Below are 13,961 nucleotides of genomic sequence, written 5' to 3' on the forward strand. Positions count from 1 at the left end.
GATCCCAAAAAACCATTTTCGGTGGGAAGATGAAGAGGAAGACCTACACAAACTAAACTTATCTCTAATCCAACATAAATAAGAAGCAATGGGAGTGTTGGAGAGATTATAAAAGAGGCGATGGTGAGGGTCACATGACCTCGGTGACCCAGACCCGCATGTCTCCAGACGATCGTTGATCCAGATGAGCGAACCTAGACCCTTGGCAACCCTCGGCCTCCATTGGCGAGCCAAGCGTGACCACCAGCGGAATCAATGACGATTGAAGTGTTGCTGAAAACAGATAGGTCAATGACGAATTAATGCTGGTCGTGATAGCCAATAAAGGGGGTCAGTGACACCAAATGGGGTCATGCAATCAAGTCTCCCTCGCCGAAGTGCCTTTCCTTAGATGTTCTCCTTCTTTTGACACCTCTCGCATAATGCTAGGATGCATAAGAAAATGATTGCGTGTTATTATTCTTAACTTGATAGTTATCCTTACGCGGTACAAGAACAGTTGAGACTAGGCCAGTGAGTTTTGAATGGAGGATCTATGAGTGCCCATTGAAGAGTTTTGAGTCAACGAGGAGGTTCTCATGTCATGGCCATGTCTTTGGATCCATTGGGCATGCACTGTGCACAGGATTAGACTAGGCCAAATGATTGATTCCTGTTCATCTTCATCTTCTGAAGCTATTTCCAGTTTCTTTACTTCTCCTAATTCTGAACGAACCCACTGTGCATTCCTTTTTCAATATGCATTCCTTTACTCTCCTTCATTTTTCAATTCAATTTGGTATGCCATTAAAAATCTACTATCGCCATGAGAACTTCATAAGAGACAGATCATCAACTTGCAAAAATAAAGAGAGATGGGAGAGCCGAATCTGAGAGGGGGAAAAAGGAAAAAGCAAAGTGAAAAGAGGAAGAGAAAATGGTGCACAAGAGGACCCAGGCAAAAGCAAGCGAAGATAAAGATGGGCCTAAAAAGGTTGATGTCTCATGAACGACGAACTTCTACTTTTGGGTTGAGATTCAGAACACGGCCGAAGAAAATAACTATGAATTCTCTTCTTGAAAGTGATGGGCTCGAGCTAGGAACTACGCGGGCCGGGTCAAAGAAAACAGAGATTCACGATAAGACAACAACGGCTTAGTTTTCTTCTCACGAAATACTGTTCAATTCCACGGTGGGTTTCGAACCGTGCGCAAACCTGGAGGGAAAGGATTAGGTTTTAGAGGACACGTGGAGGGGTTAAGCATCTCGAGACCCGTGGGGAGAAGAAAACCAGCAAAAAAGTGAGTGTGGCCATGCATTACATTTGTTGCTTTGTCGAGTGCAGTTGCGGAACACGTAGGTGGGACATTCAGCAACAAGTGTCGCCATGCATGTCGCTTCTCCCTTACGATCTCAACACGTCAACCTCAGTCGTAACGCTAAGCACAAGCCGCCGTTTGTTTTACCTTTCGTTTCCCTATTTTCGGTTGTCTTTTTCGTTTTTCCTAGGCAAAGCCGTGCCGTGCCTTTTGCTTCGATCATAGCAATTTGGTTTGTTCTTTTGCTAAGTCATCCTTGCCCAGATGACGCCGAGTCGGAAAGCATTCTGGTTTGAGAAAAAGGAAACAAAAAAGAGGATACTATAAAAGAAAATTTTCTCAGATTAACCAAGATTAGGTTACAAAATGGAAAAAACAACTCCCATTGAAAGCTAAAACTCGAATGAATGAGGCACCCCCGAAGTCATATTCACATGGAGGACAAACACACAGTCGAGTTTTCTTGGCTGAATCCACAGCAAAGCACCAGCAAGCAACATCCCCACATTCATCAACCATGCAAAAGAGATGACTATCCAAATACGATGCTATGACAAGCTCCATGAACTCCACGGTTCTATTGTTTAGGTTAGTGAGGACCATTACTGAGATTCAAGCCCCAGCTGCGGATCCCCAACTGAAGCTCGGACGCGGAAATTAAGAACTCCACGGCTTGCTGCGGCGTCAGCAGCTCCACCACTCGCCTCACCGTCTTCAGCCTCAGGTCGTCCGCTTTTTTCACGATCGCCCCCAGCTTCCCTATCTTCCCCTCCATGCTCGAGCTCGCCACCATCAGGTCACTCACACTGTCTTGCCACTCCGACAGCTCCTCCGTTATCGCGTTCTCTTCCCTCACCGTGTCGCATTGCAGCTCACTCACTCCCCTATCAAGACATTGATTTACATGTCAATCGTCCGGTCATCGATCTAGTATATATATCGGTTATGAATATAGAATCTACGTGTCGATCAGTCATCTGATAATCAACCTAGTACATCAATCAGTTAAGAATGTCGTATATATGTGTCGATCCGTTCAAAATATCGTAAATAAAAATCCTTCCGTTAGACAATAATCTAGTATCTCAATCAATTAATAATGCCATAATACTTTTCATTCCGTTAGATAGCAATTGACAGATTTCACAACATAGAAACTGACGGAATTGACAATCTAGATATTGTCGGAAACTTTAGAGCATATATATCCGTTAGATCGCCAAACTTATAAGGAGTCTATATATAATTACACTATTTTAGATCCAATCCAATTGCATTTCATTGAAATAGAAATATACGTATACGTATACAACCTAGAAACTTTCTAAGAATATTGTCAAGAATCACAGAACATTTGTAAATGCTAATGGGTCGTCATCATCGAGTCAATCTCATGAAATGCAAAAACTACAATATGCACCAACCGAGCTCCTTCGTATAATAATTTCATAAATTAGATACTTCTTTGGTCAGACCCGTTGCCTGCACCCATGAGACACGTAAGAGGTGTTGCACGCACTAGGGCATATCGAACAGGTGACCTGTCCTGTTTCTAAGCTAAAATTCTCCCAGTGCGCCCAATCAATTGCACTATAGTAGGTATCTTGAATATTAATGAAAAAAGGATTACATGCACTTACAGTTTTTGTGTCTTATTTGGTAATTCCTAAAATGACTCAATAGGTCCGAAGGAAGTAATTCTACCTAAATTTTCCATAATAATCTTGACAAAAAGTTCGCATGATTTCCTAAGTTAGGAGAAACTCAAATCCTAGCCTTAGAGGGGCAGAGAGAAAATTGTTCATTAAGCTTGCGAACTCGCCTGAACTGGCTCGGAGACAGATCCCCCAGGTCACCGGTCTTGAACCCACGGAGGATGTCGATGATGTGGGACATGAACAGAATGCTCGACTCGGTGTAGACCAGGTGGAATACCGTGGTGGGCCGCCACTCGCCGATCCAGTGGAGCGACCGCTCGAGGGCGGTGATCCACGGGACGGCAAGGACGGAGAGGACGTCGCAGTCCACCGCGAGGGCCTTCATCCGGTAGTACTCCGTGTAGTGGCTCATGAACTTGCTCACCAGGTGATGGAGCTGGTGGTGGTGGTCGGCGGTGGTCGGGGGCCTGGGCGCAGCGGCCAGCTGGTCCAAGAGGTGGCGGAGCTGCTCCAGCCAGCCGCCGTAGAACCTGTCGAAGCTGTTCATCCTCGTCTCTTTTGGAATATAGCTATGAAGAGGGGAAGAGAGAGAGAGAGAGAGAGAGAGAGTGAGAGAGAGACAGGGAAGCGGAGGATTATGCGTGTGAATGTGCGATGCAAGGTATGCAATGCATGCGCGGGGGTTGCGGGTCTTCTGTAGCGCCGTGTAGGGTTAACAGTTGGCATGCGAGTCTGGTGTACGTGGCGAAATATGAGGTGAGTGTGTTACAGGTGGCGCCGGGATTTGATGGGGTCGATCCGAACTTGATTTCGTCTGCTTGTTAAAGTTTCGATCCGGAGGAGATCGCTTGCATGATCCGGGGCTGAGCTTTTGCTTTTGAAGCGGGTTATACGGAGAAGAGAAGAGAGCAGCATGGTTACGAGCAGTAACCCTAGTTTTATGAAAGGGTGAAACCCTGAAAGGTCTTCGAACCATTCTGAAATATAGAGAATGCTACGGATGTTTGTGCAATATGGAAGGATACCTAGCATATTTAATTGGGCAACTGTAGAGAATGCTACGGATTGTTTAGCATTCAAAGACGATTACGTGATGTGCAACGTCCTTTCCGGTTCGTATATTCGTAATGTTAAGAGAAAGTACGACATTTGCTCAAAATTGTCAACCTAAGAAGCATGGACTTGGGAGAGAGCGAGATATATAAATCTCATTGGAAATATCATGAACAGGGCAATTTGCCCTAGGTATGACTTGTGTATACCTAAGGGGGCAAAACTCAATTCGAAGGTCCGAAGAAGTAAGTGAGGCAGGAGGTAACCCTCGCTACGCAAAACATAAGTCCGTCCACTAATCCATTTGTATTTAATGGCATAGGAAATAAAACTTGTCTCGTGAGCATAAACCACACACAAGTTTGTCCCCCTAAGCTCTAAAAAACAGCATGATCAATACAAATGCATAGTTTTTCAGTGTATGTTATCTTTAATCGACAATTATGATGACATTTGGTCGATATACATTTTGTATCAACAGCGAAAACGAGCGGGTAATATTCTAATTAAAATAGAGTTTCAAGTACTAAAGTGATGTCCAAGAGCAATTATCGCATGCTCCAAGTGAATGAGAATTCCCAATTCAAGCGCACCGCTAGATCGATGGGTTTCATTGGGCTGAGCTCACATGCATCTTGAGCACGCAAGACTTTTTCAATGCCCAGGAGGGAATACCCAATTATTTTAACTTGAGTAGAGACACGTGTCAAAAGACATGGCCCAATAATTTGGGAAAATCCCACCACATGGAAAATATTAGGTGGGCAAATTTCATCACGTAAGTAGTGTGACACTCTACTAATTAATCGTCTAGTGTTCGAGTGAGGCTCAAGTTTCAGATTTTGTCTCTTCATCTCTCTCCTCCTTCTCCTTCTCTCTCCTTGTTGCCTCCTCCCCCTCCTATATGCTTCTTCTTCCACATCGACTGTAGGCCCGCCACCAACTCCACCGACGCCTTCAACACCCGTGGCTATTTGGTCGCTTCTTCACCGACAGCCCCTCCTCCATCATCAGTCCACTCATTGATTTTTCATCCTCACCCTCGCCCAAGTCGCGAGAGTCGAGCCCTCACCACTGGCCTTGAGGGCAGGCCCCACCAAATTTGGCGAGAGTGACTCTCGCCCAGGCCGTGAGGGTCAAGTCCTCACCAGATCTAGCGAGACGACCCTTGCCTGTGACTGGCCATGGCAGAGTACTGGCACAGGCCAAAGGGAAAGAAAGAAAACAAGAAAAATGAAAGGAAAAAAGAGAGGAAGAAATGGTGAAGAAGACAAAGAGACTGATCAATAGAGCTCACCTAGATACATGACAAGCACTGAATGGAGTGTCCTACCGCTTACGTGGCAAAACAGGCATATCTAATATTTTCTTGATATGGATATTGATAATTTCTACACCACTAAATTAGAAAAGTCAAGGCCCACTAACATCGTCTATATATACATATCAAAAAATAATGTCGACAATATCACATAAGCAATGTATATGTACTAAATTGAATTTGGACCGTCGACAATGAAAGGACGATGTAGATCATATCATATGCAAGTCCCATCAAATTTGGTGATCCAGATTCAATTTATCACATGCACTAAGTTCCTTAAACAATCGATCCTGAACATCTTCTCTGACACGGACTAGCCCAACAAATTTGTGCAGGTGCACTCGACAATGTAAACTTGAACTTTCTTAACTGCATATAATACAGAAAGGAGAGCCCTAGCCGATCCGTACTGTGTAGTGTGTATATACATCATGTACAATCGCACATGCTCGTGCCATGCATGCAGCTTGAGAACACAAGAAGATGAAAAGGGAGAATGGATGTTCGACTCAGACCTTTCCGAGAACAGAGTCCCTCCGTTTCCCCCACTCGTGGATCGAGAGGTGAAGCTTCTTCATGTTCACCAGGAACTCCACCGCCTGCAACGGCGTCAGGATCTCCTCCACCATCTCCCTCAGCGTCGCCAGCCTCATCTCGTCCGCCTCCGTCAGCACCCGCGCCAGCGACAGGGCATGCCCCTTCATCACCCTCTCCACCGACTCGCTCTCCTCCCCTACCCGGCCTCTCCGCCTCGCTATCAGCGCCAGTGGGTCGTCCGCGATCTCCTCCTGCATGCTCGCCATCCGGCTCGACAGCTTCTCCTCCATCCTCGCCGTCTTCATGTGCAGTTCGTTGATTGATTTCAGCTGCGATGCCGATATCGCGCTGAGATTGTCGCCGCTGCCGTTGCTATTATCATCGCCTCGTCTCCCTCCGCTGGTGAGCCAGGCCTCTAGGTCCGATCCAGAGATCGAGTACACGAGCCTGATAGCCAGAGTCGGCCTGCGAGAAAGTGATCGCTTAAAATCACCTTTCTCGATCAAAATCAGTCGACATCTCAAGCAATTCCTCGTTGCAAAAACGGGACCAAAACGGACGGGACCGAATCAGATAATCGCGATTGCACATCTGCATTTAGGAAGTGAGGAATCACAACTGCAACCACCGATCCAGAGGAAGGAGTCCTCGAAGGAGGTGCACCAGGAGGGGCAGAAGAAGGAAGGCGCGTCGTGCTGGGCGAGCTGCGACCGGACCTCGAGGTAGTCCCGGAAGTGCTGGATGTTCTTCCCGGCGAGGGACCTGAGCTTCTCGGCATCGCCGGAGTCGGTGGAGACCGCCACCAGCAGCTCGTTGAGGTCGCGGTGTTGCTGTGCTATCCAGTTGTGGAAGCAGCACCCAAAGCGGTCTCGCATGTAGGGGGCGGCGGCGGGGGCAGCGGGGGCGGCGGCGGACTGAGACTCCATTAAGAGAGAGGTATAGGAGGAATAGTGATGAGAGGGTGTGGAATGGGAATTTATTGAAGTGCAATGCAATGCACTTGGGCTGCAGTTCCAAAAGGTAGAGAAAAGGCCAAAAACGAGGACTGAATTTGGCAAAACGACATTAACATTATAGCAATAACATCTCTGAATAGCATGCGAAGCTGAAGTTAGACCCTTGAATCATCTTTGCTTGCACTCGGGATATAAGCTGAGGTATCTCTAAATCAAAAACAAATAAACCAGCAATAGCAACCCAAATATGATGGGTTCAATCTTAAATTACGTCTCTTCCTTGAACATGCACACGTGGAGTTCACATGATTTCGTACTTTTATCTTGGCAGCTTTTCATCGAAGACTGCACACGTCTCCTTTCAAGAAAAAAAAATTGTATAAGGTCTATTAAGCGGAACCCATCACAATACATGATTTAAAGACGGTGATCGAGATATCAATTCTTTTTTTTTGTGAAAATCATTGTGAAATATTATTTAAAGACGGTGATCGGCTTGGTTTAGTTAAAGGATTTCAATTACGACGACAAGTGATCCGGTTTAATATTTAGTAAGTGAGCTTTCCATTTCTCCTCAAGCTCCGACCAACCCCCTCTTCCATAGTTGCCAGATCATTTGAAATCTCATAAGATCCAATTTTCGCGAAAAATTCGTGACTACTACGAAATACTTTGCCTGTATTCCGGTTCCGTAATTCGATTCAATCGTACCTACGGGCGATGGTTACACGATACGATGATTGCGGGTTTGTTTCTAGTCTAAAGTCCTATTAAAATACAAAAGATTTGCGCCGTTTCGCTGGAGTTCCACCGCTGAATAGTAAATAAACAATCCTGCGGAGCATGTTGAGAGAGATTTTGCATGAGATTCAGTGATGGTAAGTGCTGACAAAGTGCGGCGGTGAAGTCACAGCGGTCTTGATACATAGAACCGCGAGAAAAGCCCCACAAAGTTTATCGTTTCATTAAATTGCAGTGCAGTTGTCTGCTCAGCCATAAAGTCCGAGCCGCATGCGCCCTCCCTGTGAATCCGGCGCTTCATATCACGAGGTTGGGTCATCGTTCTTGTCTTGCCCACCGTTTCAGATAATAAGTTAGGCTGTTCATATGCTAGAAGGGCGGGAAAAGTGCCAAAAAAATTCTAAACCTTTTATATTAGTGTCAATTTAGTCCTAAATCTTTTTTTGGTGTCAATTCAGTGCTAAACCCTTTGCATTGGTGCCAATTTAGTCCTAAACCTTTTTTTGTGCCAATTCAGTCCTAAACCTTTTAAATTGGTGCCAATTCAGTCCTAAACCTTTTGTTTTTGTGCCAATTTAGTCATTTCGATTAATTTTGACCGGATTTTGCCGACGTGGACGTCTGCCGGCCAGTCACCGGCGCTGACGTGGACAACTTTAATATTTTTTTTCCTTTTTTTTTCTTTTTTTTCCACTTTTTTTTTGTCTCTCCCTCCTCCCTCTGGCCGGTCGCCGGTCCGGCGACCGGCCAGAGGCCGGCGAGCTCGACCTCGCCGGCCACTGGCGAGAGCGGCCTCGCCCGGCGAGGGCGGGCCTCGCCTTGGTCGAGCAAGGCTTGACCTCGCCAGATCCGACGAGGTCGAGCCTCGCCCGACCAAGGCGAGGCTCGAGCCCTCGCCGGATCCGGCGAGGTCGAGCCTCGCCCGACCAAGGCGAGGCTCGAGCCCTCGCTGGAGGCCGCGGTGAGGGTGAGCCTCGCCATGGTCGGGCGAGGCCCGACCTCGCCGGATTTGGCGAGGTCGCTGGGTGAGGCTCGACTTCTCTAGATCCGGCGAGGGCTCGAGCCTCGCCCGACCAAGGCGAGGCTAGCCCTCGCCGGGCCTCCGGCGAGAGCTCGAGCCTCGCCATGGTCGGGTGAGGCCCGACCTCGCCGGATCTGGGGAGGTCGAGCCTCACCCGACCAAGGCGAGGCTCGCCCTCGCCGGGCGAGGCCGCCCTCGCCAGTGGCCGGCGAGGTCGAGCTCGCCGGCCTCTGGCCGGTCGCCGGGGAGGAGGGAGAGACCAAAAAAAAAAAAAGTGGAAAAAAAGGAAAAAAAAATAAAAATTCAAAAAAATATTAAAAATAATATTAAAGTTGTCCACGTCAGCGCCGGCCAGCAGGCGTCCACGTCTGCAAATTCCGGTCAAAATTGGCCGGAAGGACTAAATTGGCGCCAATTTAAAAGGTTTATGACTGAATTGACGCCAATTTAAAAGGTTTAGGACTGAATTGGCACCAAAAAAAGGTTTAGGACTAAATTGGCACCAATGCAAAAAGTTTAGGACTGAATTGACATCAAAAAAAGGTTTAAGACTAAATTGGCACTAATGCAAAAGGTTTAGGACTTTTTTGGCACTTTTCCCCTAGAAGGGCTGTTCAATACTCGTTCTGTCATTTTTGGTGATTTTAGAACGCCATGATGATTTCTTTCGGATCTCTCTCTTAAAATTACCGAGGGTCATGTTTTCCTCCATCTTTGATTGGGAGATTACGTGTATTGACATTATCCACATTCCAATTTGCTTGAATTTCGAATGCTGGTGATAGATTATAACTTGTAACCCGCCAATCAAGAATCCTAACTTAAACAGTCACTAAGTTAGTCACAGCATATAAGCCTTAGTGTACTCAGAAGAAGACGGCATATACTTCAGTTGTTATCCAACCCAATTACAAGTTAAGGGGAATTTGTTCGAGAATGCTCGATATACTATCATAATGTCCGTTGAAAATGTCAAAGAAGAATTTGTTATCACAATTTCTATATTTTCCGTTCAGTGCGATGGGAAATTGATAGAGTGTGTTTCGTCGATCTGTTTCCTTTCACTAGGGGATACTGATTTTTGGACCAAAGCACTGTCCCTTGATGAGCTGCATAACGCAGCGGATAAAGCATACTTAGACAGAATCTTATCAACTGACTGTGGAGAAGCTAATATAATGTTTTTTTGCAAAAGGACTTGTAGCCGTTTACCCGGCCCTGTCACCGGATAAACCAATTTTGTTCAGAAGAGATATGGGTTATTGCCGAAAGATCAAATGTTGAATTTATCTATCACTACTTCAAGCAAGAATCATCATACCAATACTCCATCATCAGTGCGGTACTGTTACCTCTCATGTGAAGTCAAAAAGAAGGCTCGTGATCATAGAAAGGAAAAATAATTACAACCATTCATCCGGAAATTGTTCACTGGCTTCTAGAGTTTGGCTCCTGTTCTCATGGCTTCGAGTTGCCGGTGCACCCCCTTTCAGTGGTTGGTCTATTCCTGGCACATTCACTGAAAGGCAAGAGGGCTAGACTAAGGGATCATTTGCAGGGCATGATCAGCATGCTGGATTTATACATGGCTATTTATCTCCTCTCAAGCATGTTTATGCAGACTTTCCTCAAAAAACGCATAAAAATTGTTCATCAACCAAGATACTGAATTGCCAAAGAGCAAACAGGGCAATTGTGACAAAACTTTCAAAACTGGCAGAAGATCAAAACTAGTTCACATGCCTTCAGCTTATACTAGATATTGGTAAAAGCTCTCAGTAGCTACACGATAATCTCTACCTTCCAGCTTTCATTCATTGACAGAAAACAGCATGTGAAGTTGCTAACTATTAGTGCTGGTCATCCCAACTTGCAAGATGATGAGAAGACCAAGGTTCAGGTCAATCAGCCACGAGACTGAAAAAGTGGGATGATCTATGGACTCGCTGCAAGCAATAGTCACATCTCGTACTCTGAACAATCACAATACTTTTTTCTCTATCATTAGATCAATAACTTTTATGGTTTCTGAAAAACCTTCGCACTCAAAAGCGGCCTCCTTGAAGATGGGAGCAAAGATTGATAAAGGATTAACAAGCAGTATTAATTTTCTGATAGAAGAGAGACATTTTCCATGGACTTAAGAAGTCGGAGCATATAAAGAGAAGAGAGGCATAACATTTCTGTGTAAACAGTACATAAATTTGTAGGAAAACCAGAGCAATCGCTGTTTGTAATAAACACAGCTTCTCTTTCAATTTTTTCCTCATAAACAGCATTTCCAGAATCAGCTTATGCTCTATGTATCATATGTAACTACGAATTACTCTTTCAAGAGTTGACTCTGTTAATTGGTTCGCAATTTCTGAAGCACCCTGACAAGTCACATGCTCATAATTCTTTAAAGCACCGTTTTATGCGTCAAGTGGGAGTATTTGATTCTAATGGGACAAAAAATACCAAACCCAAAGTGAAGTTGCTTGTCATCAAAGAAAACAATGGGCATTGTTATGTCACAATTAACAAGAGGAACTAGCTTCAGAAGCTAGTGCTAGGTGATAAGATTAGACAAAGTTGAAGATGGAGGTATACTAATTACGGGAACTTGCCCTTGAGTATCAACTGGCTGGGTCAATTGGCGAATGAAAGTACCTAGATCATTGACATTGAGCATGCGGTGTCACCGAATTGATGATCAGTAATGAGATTATAAGGTAAAGACTTGCATATCCAATGCCACAGATCCTGTTGGTTGTTTCCCAGTCCAAAGGAAGACCAATCAACAAATCAAGCACCGAGTCCAAGGACCTCTAATGTGTGGAAACAACTGCCAAACAAGTACCATAGGTGCAGCATATTAAGCTATCTTCGCGTCGATACACAATAAACACTAAATGGAAGTAAGGGGGTATCATTGTATGCTTTCACATTTCGGTCCCAACTCTCAAGTAATGATATAGTTATCACATCAGCCACCGCAAATCAGAGTCTCTTCGACAAGCTCAATTCTACCATGTTCTTCCAGCTGAATCAAATTTTAAAAAAAAAACCCAAGTCCAAACTCCAGGACATGAACCCAAAAAGAACGAAAATTACAGCCAAACCAAATTAGCAAAATTACATTAGGAAGACAAAGCAAGCACTTTTAATCCCAGAAAAGAACCTGAAGAACCAGTCAATCGATGGCTTTGGGCACAGCTTTGGCAGCCGGGTCATGGGGCGATTCATCCTTCAACCCGTGTTGCTGCTGTTCAAGGGACTTCCGCTCCAGCTCACGCCACCTGTTGATCGCAGCAACGCAAATGACTGGAACAAACCAGTAATCAAATACAGAGGATTCGATTGAGCAGCAATCGTCAGTGGACGACATTCATATACATCTCTACAACCACAGAAATCGAACTCGAAACAGTCGTAATGGGAAGGGAGAGTAGGGGGTTGACTCACATCCGGCGCCGACGAAGTACAGGAGACGAAGGGCCTTCGGCCCGGGGGGACCCGACACCTCTTCTCCGGTCATCTCCGTCTCCCCTTAGAAGAGCAAAAGGCTTTGGAAGATGGCGACTTGGCCGGCGAGCCCTTCAATACTTGAAAGAACAGATTCGCTTATTTGCATTCAGGCAAATGACATAAATGGTCTTTAAATTTTTGTTTATTATGTAGTATGGTTCCTCAACTTTCAATTTATTTACCGTAGTTCCCGAAATTTAATTTAATATTTAATATGATTCCTGAATATTTAATTTATTCAATATGGTTCCTGAAGTTTTGGCACATGTTCAATGTGGTTCTTGAACTATATAAAAATATTTAATATAGCATTTCCATTAATTCAAGATCATTGACAAAATTGAACATTTTCATATAGTTCAAGAAATAAATTGAACATGTACCAAAAGTTGAGAGATTATATTGAACAAATTAAAAATTCAGAACCACGTCGCACATTAGGCTAAAATTCAGAGATCACATTACATATTGAGCCAAAGTTTAAGGACCATTTGTGTTATTTCCCTTACATTTATTATTATGCCGTGTATTGCTGACTAATTTAAATGCAAGCATTAGTGTAAAATAGCTGTTAAAAAAATTTGTTTTTTCCTCAACTTCTTCTTTTTTGAGTTTTGTTTTATTGAATGTTAAGTTAAATAAAAGCAACGTAGTGAGGAGAGCTATTTAGGGCTCGTTTGGCAAGTTACCAAATAGTAAAAATTTCTATTTTTTTGTTCCCGAAATCAGTTTGGAAACAGAAATCCGTTTGTTAAATTTTTTGTGCCTGAGCACAATTTTGTAAAAAATTATTTCCAGAATCAGTTTTGGAACAGAATCAAGAAGCAAAAAAAAATAACTTCTTGATTCTGGAACAATTTTTCCATTTCCGATTCTTCTTGGTTTTCTTCTTCTTGTTTTTTGTTCTTCTTCTTCTTCCCGGCATGCCGCTAGCCACCCGCCGGCCAAGGCCGACGAGGGCGTCGCGGCCCTCGCCAGTGGCCGGCGAGGTGGCTTGCGGCCGCGACGGCGAGGCCTCACCTAACCAATGCGAGGCCAACCTCGCCCTCGCCAACCCTAGCCTGTGGCCAGTTGCTGGCGCCAGCAACCGGCCATGGCCAAGGAAGAAAAGAAAAAAAAAAGGAAAAAAAATAAAAAAATATTAAAAATTCAAAATATTATTAATAAAATGAAATTTTGTGTAGTTACCAAACGCATTTCTGTTCTTTTTCTATTCTAAGAAAAGAAATTTTGGGCAGTTACCAAACGCCTTCAAATGCTTAGAAATTGTTCCGGGCACGGAATAAAAAAGAATCATTTCCGAGCAGAATTAGTTTCCGGGCACAGAATCGTTGCCATGCGCACCCTTATATATTAGCAATTCATATTGCCTGATTTCTAAATTGAAAATTATCTTCTTAATTGGTATATTTTACAATTTAATTATGGTGAAAAGAATAGCTCTATTTTCTAATAGCTCGACGTAGGCCTCATTTCATACTTTTTACATGAGAACTCACCGCTACTTGCTGCAATATCCAGACCACATGGTATAATGTGAAAATGCTGTTGGAACCAAAAGAATAATGGTAACTTTGGCAATTTGGAAGAAAAGCACAAATAAAGACTCGATGGTCTTATTGAAATGCAAATGCTCGTGCGACAACTTTCTAATTGTGAAGCTCGCTCTGTTTTTGTGGCTAGCTTATAATGCTTTTATTTATGGCTAAAGTTTTACTATTCAAAAAATTGTTGAACCCTATGACTACTTGCTCCAAAACGACGTAGCATATAATGGAGAAGAAATTTTTCTACGTGCCCATAATCTTTTCCTTTCGATGCGCCTGCTAGGATTTAATGAGGTCTTCACATAGTGGTCTTCG

At 44.2% G+C, this 13,961-nt stretch overlaps 2 protein-coding genes and 1 long non-coding RNA gene across 4 annotated transcripts; all 3 read right to left on the reverse strand.

Annotated features, from left to right (window-relative positions):
* Nucleotides 1-1,618: 1,618 nt before the first annotated feature.
* Nucleotides 1,619-3,565, reverse strand: LOC115666883 (protein DOG1-like 4). Its single transcript, XM_056311888.1, has 3 exons — nt 3,118-3,565; nt 2,841-2,856; nt 1,619-2,178 (listed from the first exon to the last, which is right to left on the reverse strand). The coding sequence occupies exons 1-3, from the start codon at nt 3,502-3,504 to the stop codon at nt 1,889-1,891; spliced, it is 693 nt and encodes a 230-aa protein (XP_056167863.1). The 5' UTR covers nt 3,505-3,565; the 3' UTR covers nt 1,619-1,888.
* Nucleotides 3,566-5,439: 1,874 nt separating this feature from the next.
* Nucleotides 5,440-6,797, reverse strand: LOC115664612 (protein DOG1-like 1). Its single transcript, XM_030586528.2, has 2 exons — nt 6,491-6,797; nt 5,440-6,364 (listed from the first exon to the last, which is right to left on the reverse strand). The coding sequence occupies exons 1-2, from the start codon at nt 6,795-6,797 to the stop codon at nt 5,844-5,846; spliced, it is 828 nt and encodes a 275-aa protein (XP_030442388.1). The 3' UTR covers nt 5,440-5,843.
* Nucleotides 6,798-10,086: 3,289 nt separating this feature from the next.
* On the reverse strand, nt 10,087-12,175 carry LOC130138131 (uncharacterized). Of its 2 annotated transcripts, XR_008816540.1 has the most exons (3): nt 12,037-12,175; nt 11,753-11,870; nt 10,087-10,096 (listed from the first exon to the last, which is right to left on the reverse strand). It is a non-coding gene; the product is annotated as an uncharacterized LOC130138131 (long non-coding RNA). The 2 variants fall into 2 exon arrangements; XR_008816539.1 differs by lacking the exon at nt 10,087-10,096 and having other exon boundaries at nt 11,481-11,870.
* Between the last annotated feature and the right edge of the window lie 1,786 nt (nt 12,176-13,961).

The sequence above is a fragment of the Syzygium oleosum genome, unplaced genomic scaffold (genome assembly GCF_021117445.2).
Source record: "Syzygium oleosum isolate NSW1041296 unplaced genomic scaffold, Sole_v2.1 Sole_v2.05, whole genome shotgun sequence".
Lineage (NCBI taxonomy): Eukaryota > Viridiplantae > Streptophyta > Magnoliopsida > Myrtales > Myrtaceae > Syzygium > Syzygium oleosum.

Coding starts and splice junctions, on each gene's coding strand:
- LOC115666883 (XM_056311888.1), bottom strand. CDS start 3,504: ATGAACAGCTTCGACAGGTTCTACGGCGGCTGGCTGGAGCAGCTCCGC.
- LOC115664612 (XM_030586528.2), bottom strand. CDS start 6,797: ATGGAGTCTCAGTCCGCCGCCGCCCCCGCTGCCCCCGCCGCCGCCCCC. Junction 6,365..6,490: donor CCTCTGGATCGGTGGTTGCA/GTTGTGATTCCT, acceptor TGATCGAGAAAG/GTGATTTTAAGCGATCACTT.